Source organism: Hylobates moloch, unplaced genomic scaffold, assembly GCF_009828535.3.
Source record: "Hylobates moloch isolate HMO894 unplaced genomic scaffold, HMol_V3 SCAFFOLD_17, whole genome shotgun sequence".
In the NCBI taxonomy this organism is placed as follows: Eukaryota; Metazoa; Chordata; class Mammalia; order Primates; family Hylobatidae; genus Hylobates; species Hylobates moloch.
The window spans coordinates 29,419,432-29,440,083 of NW_026652292.1; the positions used below are offsets into that span (position 1 = coordinate 29,419,432).

At 44.8% G+C, this 20,652-nt stretch overlaps 1 protein-coding gene across 1 annotated transcript; it reads right to left on the reverse strand.

Moving 5' to 3' along the window:
• Positions 1-2,225: 2,225 nt before the first annotated feature.
• On the reverse strand, positions 2,226-2,730 carry LOC116457108 (cytidine and dCMP deaminase domain-containing protein 1-like). Its single transcript, XM_032753801.2, has one exon. It carries the CDS (start codon positions 2,707-2,709, stop codon positions 2,239-2,241), a length of 471 nt encoding a protein of 156 aa, XP_032609692.1. The 5' UTR covers positions 2,710-2,730; the 3' UTR covers positions 2,226-2,238.
• Between the last annotated feature and the right edge of the window lie 17,922 nt (positions 2,731-20,652).

Genomic DNA, 20,652 nt, shown 5'->3' on the forward strand with positions numbered 1-20,652 from the left:
ATTAGTAATCAGATTCCAGTTTGGACGGGGTGGCTGGGTTGTATATCTGGTTAGTAATGTACATGCTCTTCAGGTTCTAGGGCTCCTGTTGTGGGGGGAGAAATGTTGAATCAAGAGGAAAAACAACTACTATTATTTATAAACATATTTTAATGTAAAAATTTGCATTAAAAAAATAGCCAGTTGTGGTGGCGAGTGCCTGTAGTCCCAGCTACTTGGGAGGCTGAGGTGGGAGGATTGCTTGAGTCTGGGAGGATCAGACTACAGTGAGCCGAGATCGCCCCAGTGTACTCTGGCCTAGGCAGCAGAGTGAGATCCTGTCTCAAAGAAAGAAAGAAAAAAATGGACAAATTTGAGCAGCAGAGTAGATGTGGGAAGTAACAAAGAAGGAGACATCAGAGATGACTTTAAGTGTTCTAATTTGGGAGATCAGGTGATTGATTGTCATAACAGCTGAAGGAAGGAGGGAGGAGCAGATATTGGTGGAGGAAAGGAAGATACAAAGTTTTTTTTTTTTAAACCATCAATGATTATTTATTGAAATCTGACTAGTTGTACAGAAGAAAAAAAATGGCATTATCATGACTGTCTTAATGGTACTGTGGAAATGCCTATTTTTCCCTTTCTAATCACAGTTTTTCCCACTTGTATGCTTCTTCCTCTCATATCCCACCCCAACACCCAACAGGCAAATCCACAGACCTGGCAGTATGCCAGGATTTTGGGTCTTACAAAATATTTACTGATTGATTTATAAAATGTTTGGTGTACATGACATATTAGTTAGAAACAACAAATCCAAGAGCTGAAGCACGGGAGTTAATATAATAAAGCAATTTGGGAGGTAAGCAATCACAGTGTTTTTATACTGATAAGAATATCTTAACTCATGTTTTCAAACTAGCCTTAGTTACCTCTAAGTGTACCTCACCTTCTCTCCCATCCTATCCCACGCCCTCCATCTGTGTAGTGGTTATGGCAGTTCTCAGCTGCCTTGTATGATGACTCTGAACTCCTCATGGACCTACACAGGCTGCAGTCACAGCCCTGGCACGGAGCCAATGTTTGGATGGTCCTGCGTGTAATTCTGAGAAACTGGTAGGAAGCCCAGTGAGGCCGTGTGATGTTATGGAAAGGCAGGGAACAAAAGAAGAAGCAAACCTGACCACCACAGATCCAGGGAGACATTTCTCATGAAGCACCCCAGGCCACCCCCTCTCTAACCTAGGAGAGAACAGAAAATGTACCTTCATTTTTGGAATAATTTTCTGAATGTTTCTCAGCAAATAAAAATGTGAGAAATCACAGACAGCAATCTGGAATAGCTGAAATGACCATACTTTCAAGACTTTCAGTATTTATTCTCAAGGTTGGCAAATGTTTTTAAAAGGCTCTTCCTTTTGAAGATCAAAGCCATGAGACAACCTATGTTAATTATACAGAAGGGAAGATTATATGGGGGAGCAGCATTTATTAATGGAATTCTAGGAAAGCTAGTTTCAATATTCCAGACTCAAATATTTCTTCTCTGTTAACATCATAACCAAATTTGAGGTTCACTCTTAGTGATTTCAAGAGTCAGTGATATCAAGTAGCGACACTGTCTCAGAATAACACTCTCTTTCTATTGCTACCCAAACTCTGTGATTAACAGGACCACAGAATTAACATTTACAAAATATACTTTAAAAATGGAGACCAAGTCCACTAACTTTATTTTTATGAGTCAATTCTAATTAAGTAAATTCTGATTACCAGAAAGCTTTGGGTATAAATGTGACCTTTTGGTTTGCTATACACTGACTCTTAAAAGATGACACTTATTTCCCTGGAGCGGTTTACTAACTGTCACTCTTGTAATTCAAAAGAATTAATGTTTCCCAAAAGGTGTGTGATTCCCTGCAGAGTCATGACCTCTTGTGAAGCAGACCCTTTCAAATTGGCTAATATAAAGTCAAGATAAATAGAAATCAGTCCCTGTTGGTGATTACATTGGTTTAAGTTATTGCTCCCTCATTTCATGTAATAAAATAACACACTACTACATTATGGAAAACCCACGCATAAATCTAAAAGACAAATAGTCTTATTAACACCATTTGTATCCTAGAAATAAATTAGCTTCCTTAAAAAATCTTTTCAATTATTCACAAAATCCATCCTTATTTTCTGAACGAACAAGGCTGAATTTTAGAAGTGCAATGAAAAGTTCTAAGAAGGCAGTGTAGACAGGCCTTCTTAGTGGATTCCGAGGCGCAACTTCTTGTGCTGGTGCTGCTCTTCCTTCTGTGGGACGGGTCTCAACACACCATTTTCTCTCCTTTCAGGCTCATTTTGTTCAAGACCATAAGCTCCTGATGGATTCAGCTGCCAGGTAAATTTGCTAACACCTTCAAGCTCCCCGAACCTCATGTAAGAGATGTCTGCCTTCTTTTTTCCAACATCTACACCTCCTGCATAGATTTGTTTTATGCCTGCACCTTTAATTAAAGGTACACACTCATCACATGGGCACTTTGTCACAAAAATCATGCTTCTTTCTTCTGGTTTTATTTCTTGACACCTAAATGTTAAGGCATTCTGTTCCGCATGTATGATGTATCTGAATTTCCTTATTTCTCTGTCTTTCTGCTTGTCATCCATGTGTGGGAAGTCAGCATACTCAGATCCAACAGGAAAAGCATTGTAACCACATCCTACAAAGTACATGGCACCTGTTCCATCACAACTTCTAGACAACTTTTTTTTTTTGAGACGGAGTCTCGCTCTGTTGCCCAGGCTGGTGTGCAGTGGCGTGATCTCAGCTCACTGCAAGCTCCGCCTCCCGGGTTCACGACATTCTCCTGCCTCAGCCTCCTGAATAGCTGGGACTACAGGTGCCCACCACCACGCCTGGCTAATTTTTTGTACTTTTAGTAGAGATGGGGTTTCACTGTGTTAGCCAGGATGGTCTTGATCTCCTGACTTTGTGATCCGCCTGCCTTGGCCTCCTAAAGTGCTGGGATTACAGGCATGAGCCACTGTGCCTGGCCCCTCAAAGTTTTGTTTTGGACATGCTGAGTTTGAGGTGCATGTGTCACAGAAGGGTCAGAAGCCAGGAAACAGTTGGAAGTGTAGCCTAGAGCTCAGGTGGCAATTCGGGTGGAATAGATTTTTAAATTTTCAGGACATTGGCCAGGTGCGGTGGCTCATGCCTGTAATCTGAGCATTTTGGGAGGCCGAGGCGAGCAGATCACCTGAGGTCAGGAGTTTGAAACCGCCTGGCCAACATGACGAAACCCTGACTCTCCTAAATATACAAAAATTAGCCAGGTGCGGTGGCGGGCACCTGCAATCCCAGCTACTTGGGAGGCTGAGGCAAGAGAATTGCTTCAGCCTGGGAGATGGAAGTTGCAGGGAGCCGAGATTGAGCCACTGCACTCCAGCCTGGGCAACAGAACGAGACTCTGTCTCAAGAAAATAAATAAATAAACAAACAAGTAAATAAATTTTCAGGACATGGATAGCAAGGGAAGCACAAAGCTCACTAAAATCACATAGGGAGAAAGAGCATAGGGTGAGCAAAGGGCTTGAGATTGAATCAACATTTAATGGTTAGTGGAAGGTGCCAAGGCAACTATAAAGGAGAAGGTAGAAAGATCTAGAGAAAAAGAGAACATATAACCACACAATCAGTACAAGAATTGAGTGAGGATGTCTGAGCCACACAACCACTCCTTTCAGTAGTACAAACACAATAAATATTGGTGATGGTGGATCCAATAGTAATAAGGTGCTGTTTTTCATAAGATGTTAGCTAACACTCTTGACCAACTGATAAGGAATGTTGCCCGAGCAAATGGTGAACTTGCAGCTTACCTTTGCCTGGTGATTCCTTGAAATGTGTGACTTGAACTTGCAAGGTAATTGGATCGGGTCGGGCTTTGGACCATGGTTCAGAATGAAGTGAACTGTCGATTTCTGGATCATTTATAAGATCCCAAATACCTTAACATGGTGTAGAAGGCCCTTCCTGCTGTGGCCCCTGACTCTTTTCTAATCTTATCTCTCACTGTTTCCCTTGCTCATCCTACCCTTCAAGCAGTCCAGTTACTTGAATATGCCAAGTGCTCCCTCACGCCTGTATGGCTTTCACTATGCTGTTTCTTCAGCTTGGAATACCAGTCTCTGGTCTAAAACCCTTTGCCAACTTCCCCTAGTCTTGGCATCACTTCAAATCTAATTGTGCGCAACACTGTCTTTACCTATTGATGAAGGGAAACAACCTCACAATAGAGCTTCACACTACTTAAACTCCTCGTGAGAGAAAGAGTTAAAATCTTAGCGAAACCCCAGCTTTTTAAAATTTTGCTGGACACTGTGTCCTACTTGATATGCATGCAATCAGCCCATTTGACCGAAGCCAGACTTTTTTTTTTCTTTTTTTAAGACGGAGTCTGTCTCTGTCACCCAGGCTGGAGTGCAATGGCGTGATATCAGCTCACTGCAACCTCCACCTCCTGGGTTCAAGTGATTCTCGTGCCTCAGCCTCCTGAGTAGTTGGGATTACAGGTGCGTGCCACCACTCCCAGCTGATTTTTTTGTATTTTTAGTAGAGACAGGGTTTTGCCACGTGGCCCCGGCTGGTCTTGAACTGCTGACCTCAGGTGATCCGCCCACCTTGGCCTCCCAAAGTGCTAGGATTACAAGCATGAGCCACCATGCTGACCCAAAGCCAGACTTTTGAACTTACTCACTTATAATCATGTTTCTCCCTCTTTGTGAAATAACATGAAATCCTTCTTCACGCCGGGTGTGGTGGCTCATGCCTGTAATCCCAGCACTTTGGGAGGCTGAGGCAGGCAGATCACGAGGTCAGGAGATCAAGACCATCCTGATTAACATGGTGAAACCCCGTCTTTACTAAAAATACAAAAATTAGCTGGGTGTGGTGGTGGGCGCCTGTAGTCCCAGCTACTCAGGAGGCTGAGGCAGGAGAATCACGTGAACCCGGGAGGTGGAGCTTGCAGTGAGCTGAGATCGCACCACTGCACTCCAGCCTGGGCGACAGAGCAAGACTCTGTCAAAAAAAAAAAAAAGAAATCCTTCTCCCCTACCTCAGTTTCATGAAAACCTTCCCCTTCTTCACCTGTATATCACAAAATCCCTCCTCCCCTGAGTGTCACAAGACAGTTCTGAGCTAGGATTTTTTTTTTTTTTTTTTGGTCAGCCAGGAATGAAAAAAAAAAAAAAAGAAGTAAAAGAATGCTTGTCACATGACCTCTGTTGTTTCTTCCTTAAAATTCATAACCTCAGTCTAATCATGAGAAAACATCAGAAAAATCCAAATTGAGAAATAGTCTACAAAATACCTGGCACTCTTCAAGAGTGCCAAGGTCAAGAAAAACAAGGAAAGACTGTGAAACTGTCACAGATTAGAGGGGACTAAAGAGATATGACAAATGATGCAATGTGGTATCCTGAAACAGACAAAACAATATAGTGGAAAAACTGGAGAAACTGGAAGAATTTGAGTTTAGTAGAATAGTTAATAGTATTGTACCAGGATCAATCTTTTATTTCTGAGAAATGTACTGTACCTTGGTATGTAAGATGTTAACATTAAGAAAGCTCAAAGAAAGCCGATAATCTGACGTATTAAAATAACTAAGGTGTGGTCGGCATGGTGGCTCACACCTGTAATCCCAGCACTTTGAGAGGCCAAGGTGGGCAGATTGCTTGAGCCTAGGAGTTCAAGACCAGTTTGGGTAAAATGGTGAAATCCCAACTCTACAAAAAATACAAAAAATTAGTCAAGCTTGGTGGTGTGTGTCTGTAGTCCCAGGTACACAGGAGGCTGAGGCGGGAGGACCACCTGAGTCCAGGAGGTCAAGGACGCAGTGAGCCATGTTCGAGCCACTGTACTCCAGCCTGGGTGACAGAGTGAGACCCTGTCTCAAAAATAAAATAATATAATATAATAAATTAATTAAGACGTGAGGGCCACCCCGCTTTTAGGTTGCTATCAGCCCCCTCCTTCCTTCCTTAGTTCTTGGTAATGATAAGTCCTGACATTAAAAGTCTAACTTCCATACTACCTCTTTGACTATATCTCAGGCCATCTTGCCTTTGATGGATCCCACCCTCGTCATCTGGCCTTCTAGTTCTCAGGACAATCTGAAGCTGGCCCCACTGCAGGGTCCTTGTGCTTGCTGTTTCCCTCTTCTTGGAACCTTTCCCCGCTCCCTCTTTGCAGAGCTGGCTCCTGTCTTTCAAGTCTCAGCTTCATGTCACCTTCTCAGAGAGGCCTGCTGTGACTACCTACCCCAGTAATCTCTGTCACAGCACTTTATGTATTTTTCTTCATTTCACTAAGCATAGTCTACAATTTATTGATGTATTAGCAATCTTTCTCCCTTCAGAATGTTTGCTGTATGAAGGCAGAGACCAGGTCTATCTTGTTCTCCGTAATATCTACTGCCTCTGTGTTTTCCCAGTTTTTTTTTGTTTTTTGAGACAGGGTGACAAACTGAGATCCTTTACAGTAGTGCGAACATGGCTCACTGTAGCCTCGACCTCTGGGGCTCAAGTGATCCTCCCTGACTCAGCCCTCCAAGTAGCTGGGACTACAGATGGGCGCCACCATCAAGTAGCTGGGACTACAGATGGGCGCCACCATCAAGTAGCTGGGACTACAGATGGGCGCCAACATCAAGTAGCTGGGACTACAGATGGGCGCCAACATCAAGTAGCTGGGACTACAGATGGGCGCCACCATCAAGTAGCTGGGACTACAGATGGGCGCCACCATGCTAGGCTATTTTTTGTGTATATGTGTATATATATATATATTCTATATATTCTGTATATATATACATTTTTTTTTTTGTAGAGATGAGGTTTTGCCATTGTTACCATTGTTGCCCAGGCTCCCCTCAACATTTATATGTTGAACTCGTAACCCCTAGTGTGATGATATTAGGAGATGTGGGTCTTTGGAATTGATTAGATCTTGACGGTAGTACATTCATAAATAGAATTAATGCCCTTACAAAAGAAGCTCCAGAGAGCTCCAGAGAACTCTTTTGCCCCTTTTGCCTTGTGAGGCCATCTGTGAACCAGTAAGTAGGCTCTCACCAGATACCAAATATGGCAGTGTTGTAATCTTGAACTTCCCAACCACCAGAACTGTTAGAAATAAATTTCCGTTGTTTATAAACCACCCAGTCTATGGTATTCTTGTTCTAGCAGACTAAACAGACTAAGATGCCTATAATAGTTGTTCAATAGACCGGATGCGGTGGCTCACGCCTGTAATCCCAGCACTTTGGGAGGCAGAGGCAGGTGGATCATTTGAGGGCAGGAGTTCGTGACCAGCCTGGCCAACATGGTGAAACCCCATCTCTACTAAAAATACAAAAATTGGCTGGGTGTGGTGGCGGGCACCTGTAATCCCAGCTACTTGGGAGGCTGAGGCAGGAGAATTACTTGAACAGGGACCTGGGAGGTGGAGGTTGCAGTGAGCTGAGATCGCACTACTGCACTCCAGCCTGGGCGACAGGACGAGACTCCATCTCAAAAAAAAAAAATGTTGTTCAATAAATATTTGTTAAATGAATGCCAAAGGATAATTTTCTTTTCTTTCTTTTTTTTTTTAGGCTGAGTCTCCCTCTAAGAGTAAAAAACATGCTGCCATCAAATATATAGTGAGCATGTGTCAAATATTAATCTAACTCATTTAATGAAGGGACCAGAAAGATAATAAATCTGGTTGAAGGAGAATTCAAGGAACAGAGGTTTACATAGCAGAAAAGACATGCTGAAATAAGTTAGCTAGGTTAAAGGGAAATCTAGTTTATGTCCTACAGGTTAATAAACTATAATCTTTAGGATTGTCTTTTCTATAAAATAGGAATCATTTGCATCTCTAACAGACAAAAACCTACAAGTTAACACATAACTTCATAGAATCTGGACCCTAATAATAATAATTAACAAGTCAAACAAAGGTACATTCTCCAGATGAATAACACTTGGGTGGACCTGTTTTGGACAATGCTGCAGCATGACAGCGACAGAACATACGATTATCTTTTTGCCTTCATTCTAAAATTAGAACATTTTAAAAAATAGAAGACTAAAAAATATAGAATGAATGTACAAGTGCTCCAACTGAAGTTTGGAAAGGTGAGGTCAGTCAGTTGGGGGGCAAGGCATGGGGCATCTGCTTCATCAAGTCTTCCCCCAAAGCCATCATCACTGGATCCAGCATTCATTCGTTGAGAGCCAGCCAATGTTTCATCTTCTCTGTGAAGTCTGTCTAGATTTTCCTCTCACTACTTATCAGGCAAACTGAGGTGGACAAACCTTGTTATGAAGATAGTGGCCTGGCACAGTCACTCAAGCCTGTAATCCCAGCATTTTGGGAGGCTGAGGCAGGAGGATCGCTTGAGCCCAGGACTTCAAGACCGCACTGGGCAACATAGTGAGATCCTGTCTCCGCAAAAAATACAAAAAGTCTGGGCCAGGCACAGTGGCTTATGCCTGTAATCCCAGCACTTTGGGAGGCTGAGGTCAGGAGTTCAAGACCAGCCTGGCCAACATGGCGAACCCCCCCACCCCCAGCCCTCTGTCTCTACTAAAAAAAACAAAAATTAGCCAGGCTTGGTGGAGCACACCTGTAGTCCCAGCTACTAGGGAGGCTGAAGCACAAGAATCACTTGAACCCAGGAGGTGGAGGTTGCAGTGAGCTGAGATTGTGCCACTGCACTCCAGCCTGGGCAATAGAGCAAGACTCTGTCTCAAAACAATGACAACAACAACAACAACAACAATTCACCATGCATGGTGGCATGCGCCTGTGGTCCCCGCTACTTGGGAGGCTGAGGTGGGAGGATGGCTTGAGTCCAGGAGGTTGCTGCTGCAGTGAGCCAAGATCGCACCACTGGACTCCAGCGTAGGTGACAGAGCAAGACTCTATCTCAAAAATAACAAAGATGATGATGGCTATCAAGGCCCTAGATTTTTTTTTCCTATGACTTGCATATCCCTGGTTTGAGCCAAGACACTCTATTACCCTTTTAACCTTATTTCCCAGACCATATTTTTGTTTGTGGATTATACATAAGAGCACATGTGAGGATTCCCACAAATAATTGAGATGGGGTGTGAAGGAGAATTTGAAAGTGAGAGCTCAGTTTTTTTCTTTTTTTTTTTTGAGATGGAGTCTTGCTCTGTTGCCTAGGCTGGAGTGCTGTGGAGCGATCTCGGCTCACTGCAACCTCTGCTTCCTGGGTTCAAGTGATTCTTCTGCCTCAACCTCCCGAGTATCTGGGACTACAGGCACACACCACCACGCCCAGCTAATTTTTGTGTTTTTAGTAGAGGCGGGGTTTCACCACATTGGCCAGGCTGGTTTCGAACTCCTGACCTCGTGATCTGCCTGCCTCAGGCTCCTAAAGTGCTGGGATTACAGGCATGAGCCATCATGCCCAGCAAGAGCCCGGTTTTTATAAACAACAGATGAGTGCTACAGGGCAGGACAATGCAAGTATGAAATGAGACCAGCTAATAAGACCAGCTGCATGCTGGTTAGACAAGTATCAGAGCTGCTTTCTCCCTTGATCCCATGAGATACTACTCTATAAAACATGTCCAAAATCCAGCCTCACATGTTTGTCTTTTTCTAGTTTATTTATTTATTTTTGAGACGAGGTGTCGCTCTGTTGCCCAGCCATTGCATTCCGGCTCATGGCAGCCTCGACCTCCTGGGCTCAAGTGATGTAGTTGGGACTACAGGCACACGCTACCACACCTGGCTAATTTTTGTATTTTTAGTAGAGACGGGTCTCACTATGTTGCCAAGGCTGGTCTTGAACTGCTGAACCCAAGTGACCCTCCTGCCTCTGCATCCCAAAGTGTCTAGTTTCAGAACTTACTTTATTCAGAGGTGTAGCTATCTTTGGGACCAAAACTGTGAGCACTGAACCAGCAACTAGCTTGAGAAGAAAGCATTTCCAAGGCAAATAATAATCCAAGCTGAAAACAGTCCTCTTAGTGCACCAGAAGGGACCTTTTGGCAAGTGGCATCTTGCCAGAAAATTAACTCAAAACAAATCCCTAACAGCTCAGAGATGGTGGAGGGGAATTTCAGAAACAGTCAGCAGGGCAGGGCCATGCAACTGCTTACAGGAATTGCCTCACTCACACTTTGATGTCGATTCTCTGCAGAGCTTCCGCTGCTTCAAAACAGCGTTCAGGAATCAGAGACATTAAATCAGGAAGATACTGCAGAGATATTCTACTCCATCTCATTCATTGTACAGGTAAGGAATCCAAGGGTCAGAGATTTTAAGGAATTTGTCCAAAGCCACAGAGTGGAGAACTGTGAGTAGAACTCAGATCGCTTGTTGCCTAATTCAGGTGTTTTCAACCCCTTATAAATAAGCCAGGGAGGTGTGGCACCCACATGATTTGCTTTCTGGCTGATGTATCTCTATTCCTAACGGAGAGCTCAGGCATCAATCGGTAAACAAGAGGAAGAGATAGATGTGGCTCTATCTATCTAGTGTATGGGAGCAGCATGTGACATTGTGATGAGATGTGTTAGCAAAGGCACAATTTAAAGCAGTGCCATGGCAACCGGCATTCGTTCGGGCTCCAGATAGCACCGTGAACTACAGGGTGTAGTTGAAAATGGCTTCTCACCTAGGGAGTGGAATGTTCCAGCCTCTGTTTCCTGCAGTGAGTGTCTCTAAAATCTACTAAGCAATGTAGCAACAAGACTAGTTCAGGTTATTTACCAAGGGGTGGGGGTTTTCAGCATAACTCACAGGAGAAATAAACTCGGCAGCCTTGGGAATCCCCAAGAATTACTGTGACTACCTGCAAAGCAGTATGGTTTTGCTTCCTCTTAGAGGAATGCATTGTTTCAGTGTCTTCCCGGAGCACTAATATTTCAAAGAGGTGCCCTGGGCATGAGGGGAAGGTAATGGGGAAGGGCACCACCATTTGTTTCTTTCTTGTATATTGCAGAATCTGCTGCTACCCTCCCCACAAATTTTTTTTTTTTTTTTTTTTGAGACAGGGTCTCATTCTGTTACCCAGGCTGGAGTACAGTGGCATGATCACGACTCACTGCAGCCTCGACGTCCTGGGTTCAAGTGATGCTCCCGTCTCAGCCTCTCGAGTAGTTGGGACTACAGGTGCGTGCTACCACACCCAGGTAGTTTTTGTATTTTTAGTAGGGATATTGCCCAGGCTGTTGGCCAGGCTGATCTTGAGCTCCTGGGCTCAAGCAATCCACTCGCCTCGGCCTCCCAGAGTGCTGGGATTACAGGGTTGAACCACCACGCTTGGCCCCCACAAATTCTTAAACCATGACGGTAGATCAGAGGAGATCTGGAATGAGTTAAGTTTCATCAGTAGGATTGAGTATTAGGGTCATTTGTCCTGAGATGCTAAAGCCTCCTTGATTTTAACTTAAATGCTCATATCATCATTCCTGAAACAGAACTGAAACAGAGACCATTTATGGTCTCCAGTATGTACATGCTCTTTTATTTTTATTTTTGTGTTTCTAATTGTGCACGTTCTACTAAAGACTTCCAGCTTCCCTGACAAGTAGGTGTAGCCAGATGACCAATTTCTGACCATTGCACTATGAATGGAAGTGGTGCAGCTTTCTGGGGTGTGCCCTGTCTTTGGGCCTCCCCCTCTTTTCTTGGCTAGCTTGCAGTTGCATTGGTGGCAAGTCATCTTGGACCATGAGGATGAGGACACCCCCCCCCCAGGAATGGCAGAGCAATAAGACATACTCTTATATAAAAATATTGCCATTTATTTTATCACTACTGAAAAAAGAAAGTGAGAGGTATCCAATATGCTAAATAAAGAAGACTACTTCTGAGCAAAACTCTCAAAGCAGACCTGCACTACCAGTCTTCCTTTAAAAAAAAAGGTGGGGGTGCTGGGCGTGGTGGCTCTCACCTGTAATCCAGCACTTTGGGAGGCTGAGGCGGGAGGATCACCTGAGGTCAGGAGTTCAAGACCAGGCTGGCCAACATGGTGAAACCCAGTCTCTACAAAAATTAGCCAGGCATGATGGTGGGTGCCTGTAATTCCAGCTACTTGGGAGGGTGAGGCAGGAGAATCGCTTGAACCCAAGAGGCGGACGTTGTAGTGATCCGAGATCGCACCTTTGCACTCCAGCCTGGGTGACAAGAATGAGACTCCGTCTCAAAAAAAAAAAAAAAAAATTCTTCCTATGTTAGCAGCTGAACCAATATCCTAACTAATAATAGCTCCACTAAAACTGCCGCCAGTCATGTTAAAAGTATGATTTAGGATGCTTGGGACTACAAGTAACAAACAACAAGCCTTGCTAAAAGTAGCTTACAAAATTTGGAGTTTAAAAAATGATGCCATTTTACAAGAAATCAAGAGGAAACATGTTCCCTGGGTTGGTTCAGTTTTAGGTTGTTGTATTAATTTCCTAGTGCTACTATGATAAATTACCACAAACTTGGCTTAAAACAACACAACTTTATTCTTTGATAGTTCTGGAAGCCAGAGTCTAAAATCAGTTTCACTGGACTAAAGTCAGTTGGCAGGGCTGTTTTTTATTTCTGGGAGCTCTAGGAAAGTTCTGTTTTCTTGCATGTTTTAGTTTCTGGAGGCTGTCTGCGTTCCTTGGCTTGTGACTCCTTCCTCAAATCACTCCAACCTTTGGCTTTTATCATCTCCTCCCCTACTTCTGTTGTCAAATCTCCCTTTGTTTCCCTCTCATGAGGACACTTGTGATTACGTTTAGGGTCCACCCAGAGAATTCGGGATAATCTCACCTCAAGATCCTTAACTTTATCAAATCTATAAGGTAAAATTGATAGGTTCCAGGGCTTAGCATATGGATATCAGCCTACCAAAGTTGAAAAAAGGTTTTAATTTTCCTGCTCTGCCGTTCTAATGTTTTGGTGCCATCTCCGTTCATGGTTTTAAAATCACTTTGGACCAAGGTGGGCAGATCACCTGATGTCAGAGGTTCGAGACCAGCCTGGCCAACATGGTGACACCCTGCCTCTACTAAAAATGCAAAAATTAGCTGGGCACTGTGGTGCCTGCCTGTAATCCCAGCTACTCGGGAGGCTGAGGCAGGAGAATTGCTTGAACCTGGGAGGTGGAGGTTGCAGTGAGCCGAGATCACGCCACTGTACCCCAGCCTGGGCGACAGAGCGAGACTCCGTCTCTGAAAAAAAAAAAAAAAAATCACTTTGGAGCTCCCAAACATTACATCCTCACCAGGCCATGTCCAGGCCAGGAAGGGAGGGGTATTCCCATCCTGCATCTTTTAGTTATTAACGGAGATGTGCTTTGCCAAAAGTTCCCAGCAGCAGCCACATCAGGTCCCATTAGTCAAGAGTGAGTCACCTGCCTGTGCTCTGGCTGCACACTGAACTGAGAATTTGCGTGTCCGGCAGTTTTAACCTCTGCATCACAATGTCAGTTCTCCCACCAAGAGGTTGAATGACTACTAGGGAGGCAACAACTCACTTTTATTTATTTATTTTATAGAGACGGGAGTCTCACCATGTTGCCCAGGCTGGTCTCGAACTCCTGAGCTCAGGCAATCTGCACACCTTGGTCTCCCAAAGTGCTGGGATTACAGGCATGAGCCACTGCGCCAAGCCTAACAACTCACTTTTGAAAGTCCTGCAGGAGATTCCACAGGCACTAGTGACTCCAAAGAGCCCTTGTTTTCTAGCAGCCACAAAAAGCATGTGTGAGGCCAGGCATGGTGGCTCACGCCTGTAATCCCAGCACTTTGGAAGGCTGAGGTGGGCGGCTCACCTGAGATCAGGAGTTCGAGACCAGCCTGAGCAACATGGAGAAACCCTGTCTCTACTGAAAATACAATATTAGCTGGGCGTGGTGGTGTGCACCTGTAATCCCAGCTACTTGGGAGCTGAGGCAGGAGAATCACTTGAACCCGGGAGGCAGAGGTTGCAGTGAGCCGAGATTGCGCCATTGCACTTCAGCCTGGGCAACAAGAGTGAAACTCCGTCTCAAAAAAAAAAAAAAGATAAAAAGCGTGTGTGATGAGAAGATCTGGGGGCTAGGGTGGTGGTGTGGTAATTGGGTGATTTAAAAAAAACCTTTTGACTGGAGAGCTAGAATTCGAACTAAGCCAGGAACACATCCTCATCTATGGTGCTTCCAGGGCATCCGTGTGACAGTTTGAATTGTATTCCCCTCAAAATGAATATGTTGAAGTCCTAATCCCCAGTACCTCAGAATGTGATTTTGCAGAGGTAATCAGATCACTTGGGTGGGCCTTTGTCCCATATGCCTGGTGTCCTTATAAAAAGGGGAATTTGGGGACAGACAGGTACACAGGGAGACTGTCATCTGAACATGAAGATGGCCATCTGTAAGCCAAGGAGAGAGACCTGGACGGATCCTTCCCTCATAGCCCTTAGATGGAACTAACACTCCTGATATTTTGATTTTGGACTTCTAACCTCCAGAACTATGAAATAAGAAGTTCTGGGCTGGGTGCAGCCTGGCCAACATAATGAAACCTCCCTCTACTAAAAATACAAAAAATTAGCCAGGCATGGTGGCAGGTGCCTGTAATCCCAGCTACTCAGGAGGCTGAGGCAGGAGAATCTCTTGAACCCCAGGCAGCAGAGGTTGCAGTGAGTCGAGACCATGTCATTGCACTCCAGCTTGGGCAATAAGAGTGAAACTCCGTCTCAAAAAAAAAAAAGTTCCTTTTGTTTAGGCCAGGGGCCCTCAACTCCAGAGCCATAGAACAGTACCATAGGCCAGTTAGGAACTGGGCTGCACTGCAGGTGGAGAGCGCTGGGCAAGTGAACACTAGTGCCTGAGCTCCACCTCCTGTCAGATCAGAGCTGGCATTAGATTCTCATAAAAGCACAAACCCTATTGTGAGCTGCGCATGTGAGGGATCTAGGTTGTGGGCTCCTTATGAGAGTCTAATGCCTGGTGATCTGTCACTGTCTCCCATCATCCCCAGATGGGACTGTCTAGTTGCAGTAAAACAAGCTCAGGGCTCCCACGGATTCTACATTATAGTGAGTTGTATAATTATTTCATTAAATATTACAATGTTATAATAATAGAAATAAAGTGCACAATAAGTGTAATGTGCTTGAATCATCCTGAAACTGTCCCCCCCTTCCCTGCTGCCCCCGATCTAGGTCCACGGAAAAATTGTCTCCCGTGAAACTGGTTCCCCTGGTGCCAAAAATGTTGGGGACCACTGGTTTAGGCCACCCGGTTTGCAGTACTTTGTTACAGTGGCCCTAGCAAACTTAGAAACCCCGACTTTCTCACTTCTTTTGCACCCTCCAAGGTTGTACCAGCCCCACGCTCCTACCCAGTACGCACCTGGCTCTCCCTTGTGTTTCCTGATCTCCAGGTGCTCTATTGGCAGTGTTTTGAAAGCTCTTTTGATAGTATCTCTTTCTTGTCATGAAGCCTCCTGGATTCCACAGAGAAAATGTGCTCTCCACTGTTGTGTCTGGGCAGAAAACTCCCACAATTATTAAATCCATTCCCTACAACATTATATGGGGTTTTATAAGTCATTCATAAGCATACAATATTTTTATTCTGCTGCCATATGTTTTGCATAAATAGTCATGTTTATTTACAAAAGAGTATTCTATTTAGCTGTCAACCCATGGATGGCAGAAAAGATGTTTCATATTTGTGTGTGTGTGTGTGTGTGTGTGTGTGTGTTTAAAGCACCAAACATAATATCCAATGATTTTTGTTATGACACGCATCTTCTTTCAGGATAGTGTGTGATAATCAAGTTGTCCTTTTATTTATTCAACTGACATTTGAATCACTTTCTCTCTGCCTAACTATTCCACCATGGGCTGTCGTTACAAATCTGAATTTAAAAAGGTCCCTGGTGTCAAGGAGAGCCTGGCTGATTGTGAGACAGGCAGACAATATAAGTGAAGAAATAGTGTAGCATTGATGGAGACATGAGATAGTGGGATGACTCACAGTGATGCTTTATGAAACCCAAGGGCCACAAAGCTTCAGAAGTAGGGAAGCAGGAAATGAACTACCAGGATCCAGACTTTCTGGTCATCCCTCATTTTCCCATTTCACGCTTTGTTTTTTTTCTTTTTTTGAGACAGAATCTCACTCTGTCACCCAGGCTGGAGTGTAGTGGCATGATCTTCGCTCACTGCAACCTCTGCCTCCTGGGTTAAAGCGATTCTCCTGCCTCAGCCTCTCGAGTAGCTGCGACTATAGGCGCGTGCGGCCACACCCAGCTAATTTTTGTATTTTTAGTAGAGTTGAGGTTTCACCATGTTGGCCAGGCTTCTCTCGAACTCCTGACCTCAAGTGATCCTCCTGCCTCCACCTCCCAAAGTACTGGGATTACAGGTGTGAGCCACCGCACCTGGCCCCATTTCACATCACACTGCACCTGGCCCCATTTCACATCTTCTTCCCTCTGTGCCTTCTCTCTATTTCTAGGGAGAAACATGACAGAAGTCAGCTGCTCTAGAATCAACAGACTCCTCTCCAGTTGGCATCCCACCATAGAGCGGTGGCGTCATACGTTCATACATATGCTGCAGCCAAAGGGGGAGGCTCATCAATGCAGGAGGCACCCACAGGTGCCTCTCAGAGGTGGTGAAAGAGGAAGTGGGGGCAGGCAGAGGTAGTGGTTGTAATTTGAGTCACTTCTGTTAACTGTACCCACTTTTAGACAGCTTAATCCACTTTGACTCTGGAAAAGTGTGAACAGAAACCTTGCTGGGTTTGGAGGGGAGACAGTCTCCCACTGCTCTTCCCAGGGGAGTCCTGGAACAGGCTGCCGCAGAGGCTCAGGGCAGGTCTGGAGATGTGGTGCTGGTTCAAGGCCAGACCCTGCTGTGTTTTGGATGGACTAGGAAAAGTTCCTGTACAGAAATAACAGAGATTGGAGATTACGTGTGGGAATTATTCTACTCTTATCCTGAGTACGTCTGTACTTCAGTCCTGGTGCTCACTTCAAGAAAGAGGAGGATGGGGTTGCCATTGCTCTAGCAGACTATTGTTACTCCCAGAAGCTCACTTAAAGTTTCCATTTCCATAACCAATTACAGAGCAAATGCTTTTTCCTAGGAATTGGTCTTTGCGGGGTTGACATTTCAGGTCGCAAAGACCCTGAAGCTTTAGGAAAGCTGAACTTTGCCATTGAGAAATTTAGAAGCGTAGAAATTGCAACACTATCTTAGCTGCAATTAGCTGGCATTTCTGCCAAGCGCTAATACATATTTCACCCTAACTTCCAGTGAAAAACGACATTGATAAGAATATTTGGGGAGTAGCTGTGAAAGTTCATCTGGTTTTAACAGGGAAACATCGTCCTTTTCTCTGCTGATTGGAGAGCAGGTCAGGCATGAAACTGGCCTCACCCGGGAAGGACTCACATGGTTCATTCTCTCTCCAGGAACGGTAGGGAAAGCAACGTGTTTTGAAACATTGGGTTTTCCCTGGCCCAGGAGAAAGTGGATCAAAAGAATTGCTGTTTTCTCCGCTGTTGTTTGGGTTCTCTAGTTTGAAAGGGTCATGGTGGTGTTTCCTGATGGGCCATTAAAGGCAATGTTGAGGAGAATAGAGAAAATACACAAAGAAAGAATAAGGAAAATCAGACATTTGGTAGAAAAGCCCAGGATTCTCTGGAGAAAAGTTGGAGGTAGTGCCGAGAATGTCTGCTGCACCAAAGGTGCCCCACCAGGGGCCCCACCAGAGGACTCTTTAGAAGAACGTTCTCAAGCTAAAATCCTGCCAACCTTCCCATGTAGCTGGTGCAATTTTCACTCCATATTCTGCTTTCTTTATTTTCTACCGCAATTGAATTCTGAGTTCCTAATCCACTGGGACTCACACCTAATAGCCTGTCCATCTACTGGCATTTGTTTGCATTGTACAAGTACAACCAAAGGCTTTAGGCTTTTGGGAGCCACAGTCAGGAAGAAGTCTGTTTGTCTCTCTGTTCTTTAGACTTCAGTCTTCTTACACCCTTTCCAAATGTCAACGGGCACAAAATGGCCTATCTACTGGAAATGGGTAATGAGCAAAAGAGACACATACATGGAAACAATGAGTTAAGAATTTAAAATATTATTCTGCACACATGTAACTGGGAACTTCATGTCCTCTGTTCAGAAGTAAAGCAGTTGGAACCTCTGGAATCAGAATCTTCTAAAAATTTGCAAAAAATATAGATTCTTGTGCCCCACCCAAATTCTGCACCCAAAAATTCTGATTCTGCCTGAATCAATCTTTCCAGGCAATTTTTATGTGCATCAAAGCTTGAGAGTTGCCTAGATGCAGCCTCAGCTGAACCATCTACTGTGTTTTAATACTGAGTTGTGCTTGTTCTCAAGCTGGTTCAGAGCACTTTAATGTGCATTCAAATCATGCTGAGGTCTTGTTAAGTTAGGTGGTGGGACGTGAGATTCTGCATGTCTAACAAACACTTGGGTGGCGCTGCCACTGCTGGTTGCAGGACCACCCCTTGGGTGGCAAAGTGCTAGAGAGACTATTTTTATTTCCTTTGCACTCCTGTGAGGCCATCTTGAGGCTTCTCAAGTCCCTGGGGCCCGTGATTTGCTTGCACTGGGATTGGAGATTGCTGCACCCTCATGGGTACTGTGCTTTGTTGACCGGGCTCTATCTCATGCTCATCCAGATTTGCCCTGCCTTCCTGCTTCCCCTTCCATCTCCTCAGCCAACACCCCTATTCCCACCCTCACTCTTCTACCCCTACTCTGCCTAAGGGGCAGCCCTGCTGCCATAGCCTGGTCTTCCTCACACTGTGGGTCTACTCTGACTATAGATACATAATCGAATATCTTTAGAGAATCTTCAGATTTGCTAGTATGATAAAGTCCTTCTTCCCCCTAGGAGAAAAGGGGAAGTGGGACCCGAAGCAAGCATGTAAAAGTGAGTCAGGAGTTCTTTTTTCTCTTTAGGGCCACCATCAGTGGGTGGCCCCAGTGTAATGGAATGGAGTGGAAGATGTCACCATTTCCTACACTGTCCTTGACCTTGAAAGAAGAACTGAATCTGTGGGACCTACTGCCACTTTCTATAGGTGGAGGGGAAAGGGGAACCCTATTGCATGGCATAAGCTTATACCTCAAGTCCTTGGTGAGTGGAGGTTGGGGGTAAGGGGGAAGAATTACAGGGTATTAGAAGTGGTGAGATTCTTTTCTCCAGTCATGGAGAACTTCTGATATTCAACCTAGCATGGCTTTAATCGCTACTAGTTAATAATAAGAAAGAAGGTCTAAAGTTGAGGTCTAGGGAAAGACTGGCTTGTAGTGCTCTTCAGGCTTGCAGTCACATTGAAAGCTCTAACGGTGGCTGGGCGCGGTGGCTCATGCCTGTAATCCCAGCACTTTGGGAGGCTGAGGTGGGCGGATCACCTGAGGTCAGGAGTTCGAGATCAGTGTGGCCAGCATGGTGGAACCCCGTCGCTACTAAAAATACAAAAATTTGCTGGGCATGGTGGTGGGTGCCTGTAATCCCAGCTACTTGGGAGGCTGAGGCAGGAGAATTGCTTGAACCCGGGAGGCGGAGGTTGCAGTGAGCCGAGATTGTGCCACTGCACTCACACGAGATCATGCCACTGCGGCAGAGCAAGACTCCATCTCAAAAAAAAAAAAAAGAAAGGTCTAATGGTTAGAGTGAAGCCACCGTAGCCAGTGGACTGTCATGACAATAGATCCGGATAAAAATTCCTGACTGTACAGTTGTTGACTGTGGCTCTGGGCCAGAGCAAGATCTCTTAGGCCTGGGAAAGTAGCCATAGATGTCACTGGCCCTGAGGCCAAGCAGAGCCAGTGCCTCTCAGAGCAGTGGCTTGTAAACTAGGGTCTGCAGAAAGCTCTTTCAGCATCACCGGGGGAGATTCATAACAGTAATGCCAACACCCACCCTAGAGAGTCTGATTCAGCAGGGCCTCATGAGCTATATTTAAAAAATACATTCTATGGGCAATTTAACAGTAAGTTAAATTGCAAGTTTTGACTTTGTCAGGTTTAGGAAGCAATGCCTTAGCACAATGGTTTCCCAAATTTTTAGCAGAGAAAAATTTATTCACTAGAAAAATATTTATTGAACAATTACTATATGCCATGTATTGTTGTAAGCCTTGGACAAAAAGTGGTAAATAAGACTGACGAGGTGGCTGGGCACCTGCAATCCCAGCACTTTGGGAGGCTGAGGTGGGCAGGTCACTTGAGGTTAGGTATTTGAGACCAGCCTGGCCAACATGGTGAAACCCCCTTCTCTACTAAGAATACAAAAATTAGCTGGGTGTGGTGGCACGTGCCTGTAGTCCCAGCCACTCGGGAGGCTGAGGCACGAGAATCGCTTGAACCCTGGAGGCAGAGGTTGCAGTGAGCCAAGATCGCACCACTGTTCTCCAGCCTGGGTGACAGAGCAAAACTCTGTCTCCAAAAAAAGAAAAGAAAAGAAAAGAAAAAGACTGACAAGGTTTCCATTGAACTCTAAGACAGATAAAAATGAGGAGTGGATTTTTCAGGAATGTTAAACACTCATTTTTTGGAAGAAAATGCTGTTTGTTGTTGAACCCCTGAAGTACCATCAGGTTCTGTGATGCACAGTTTG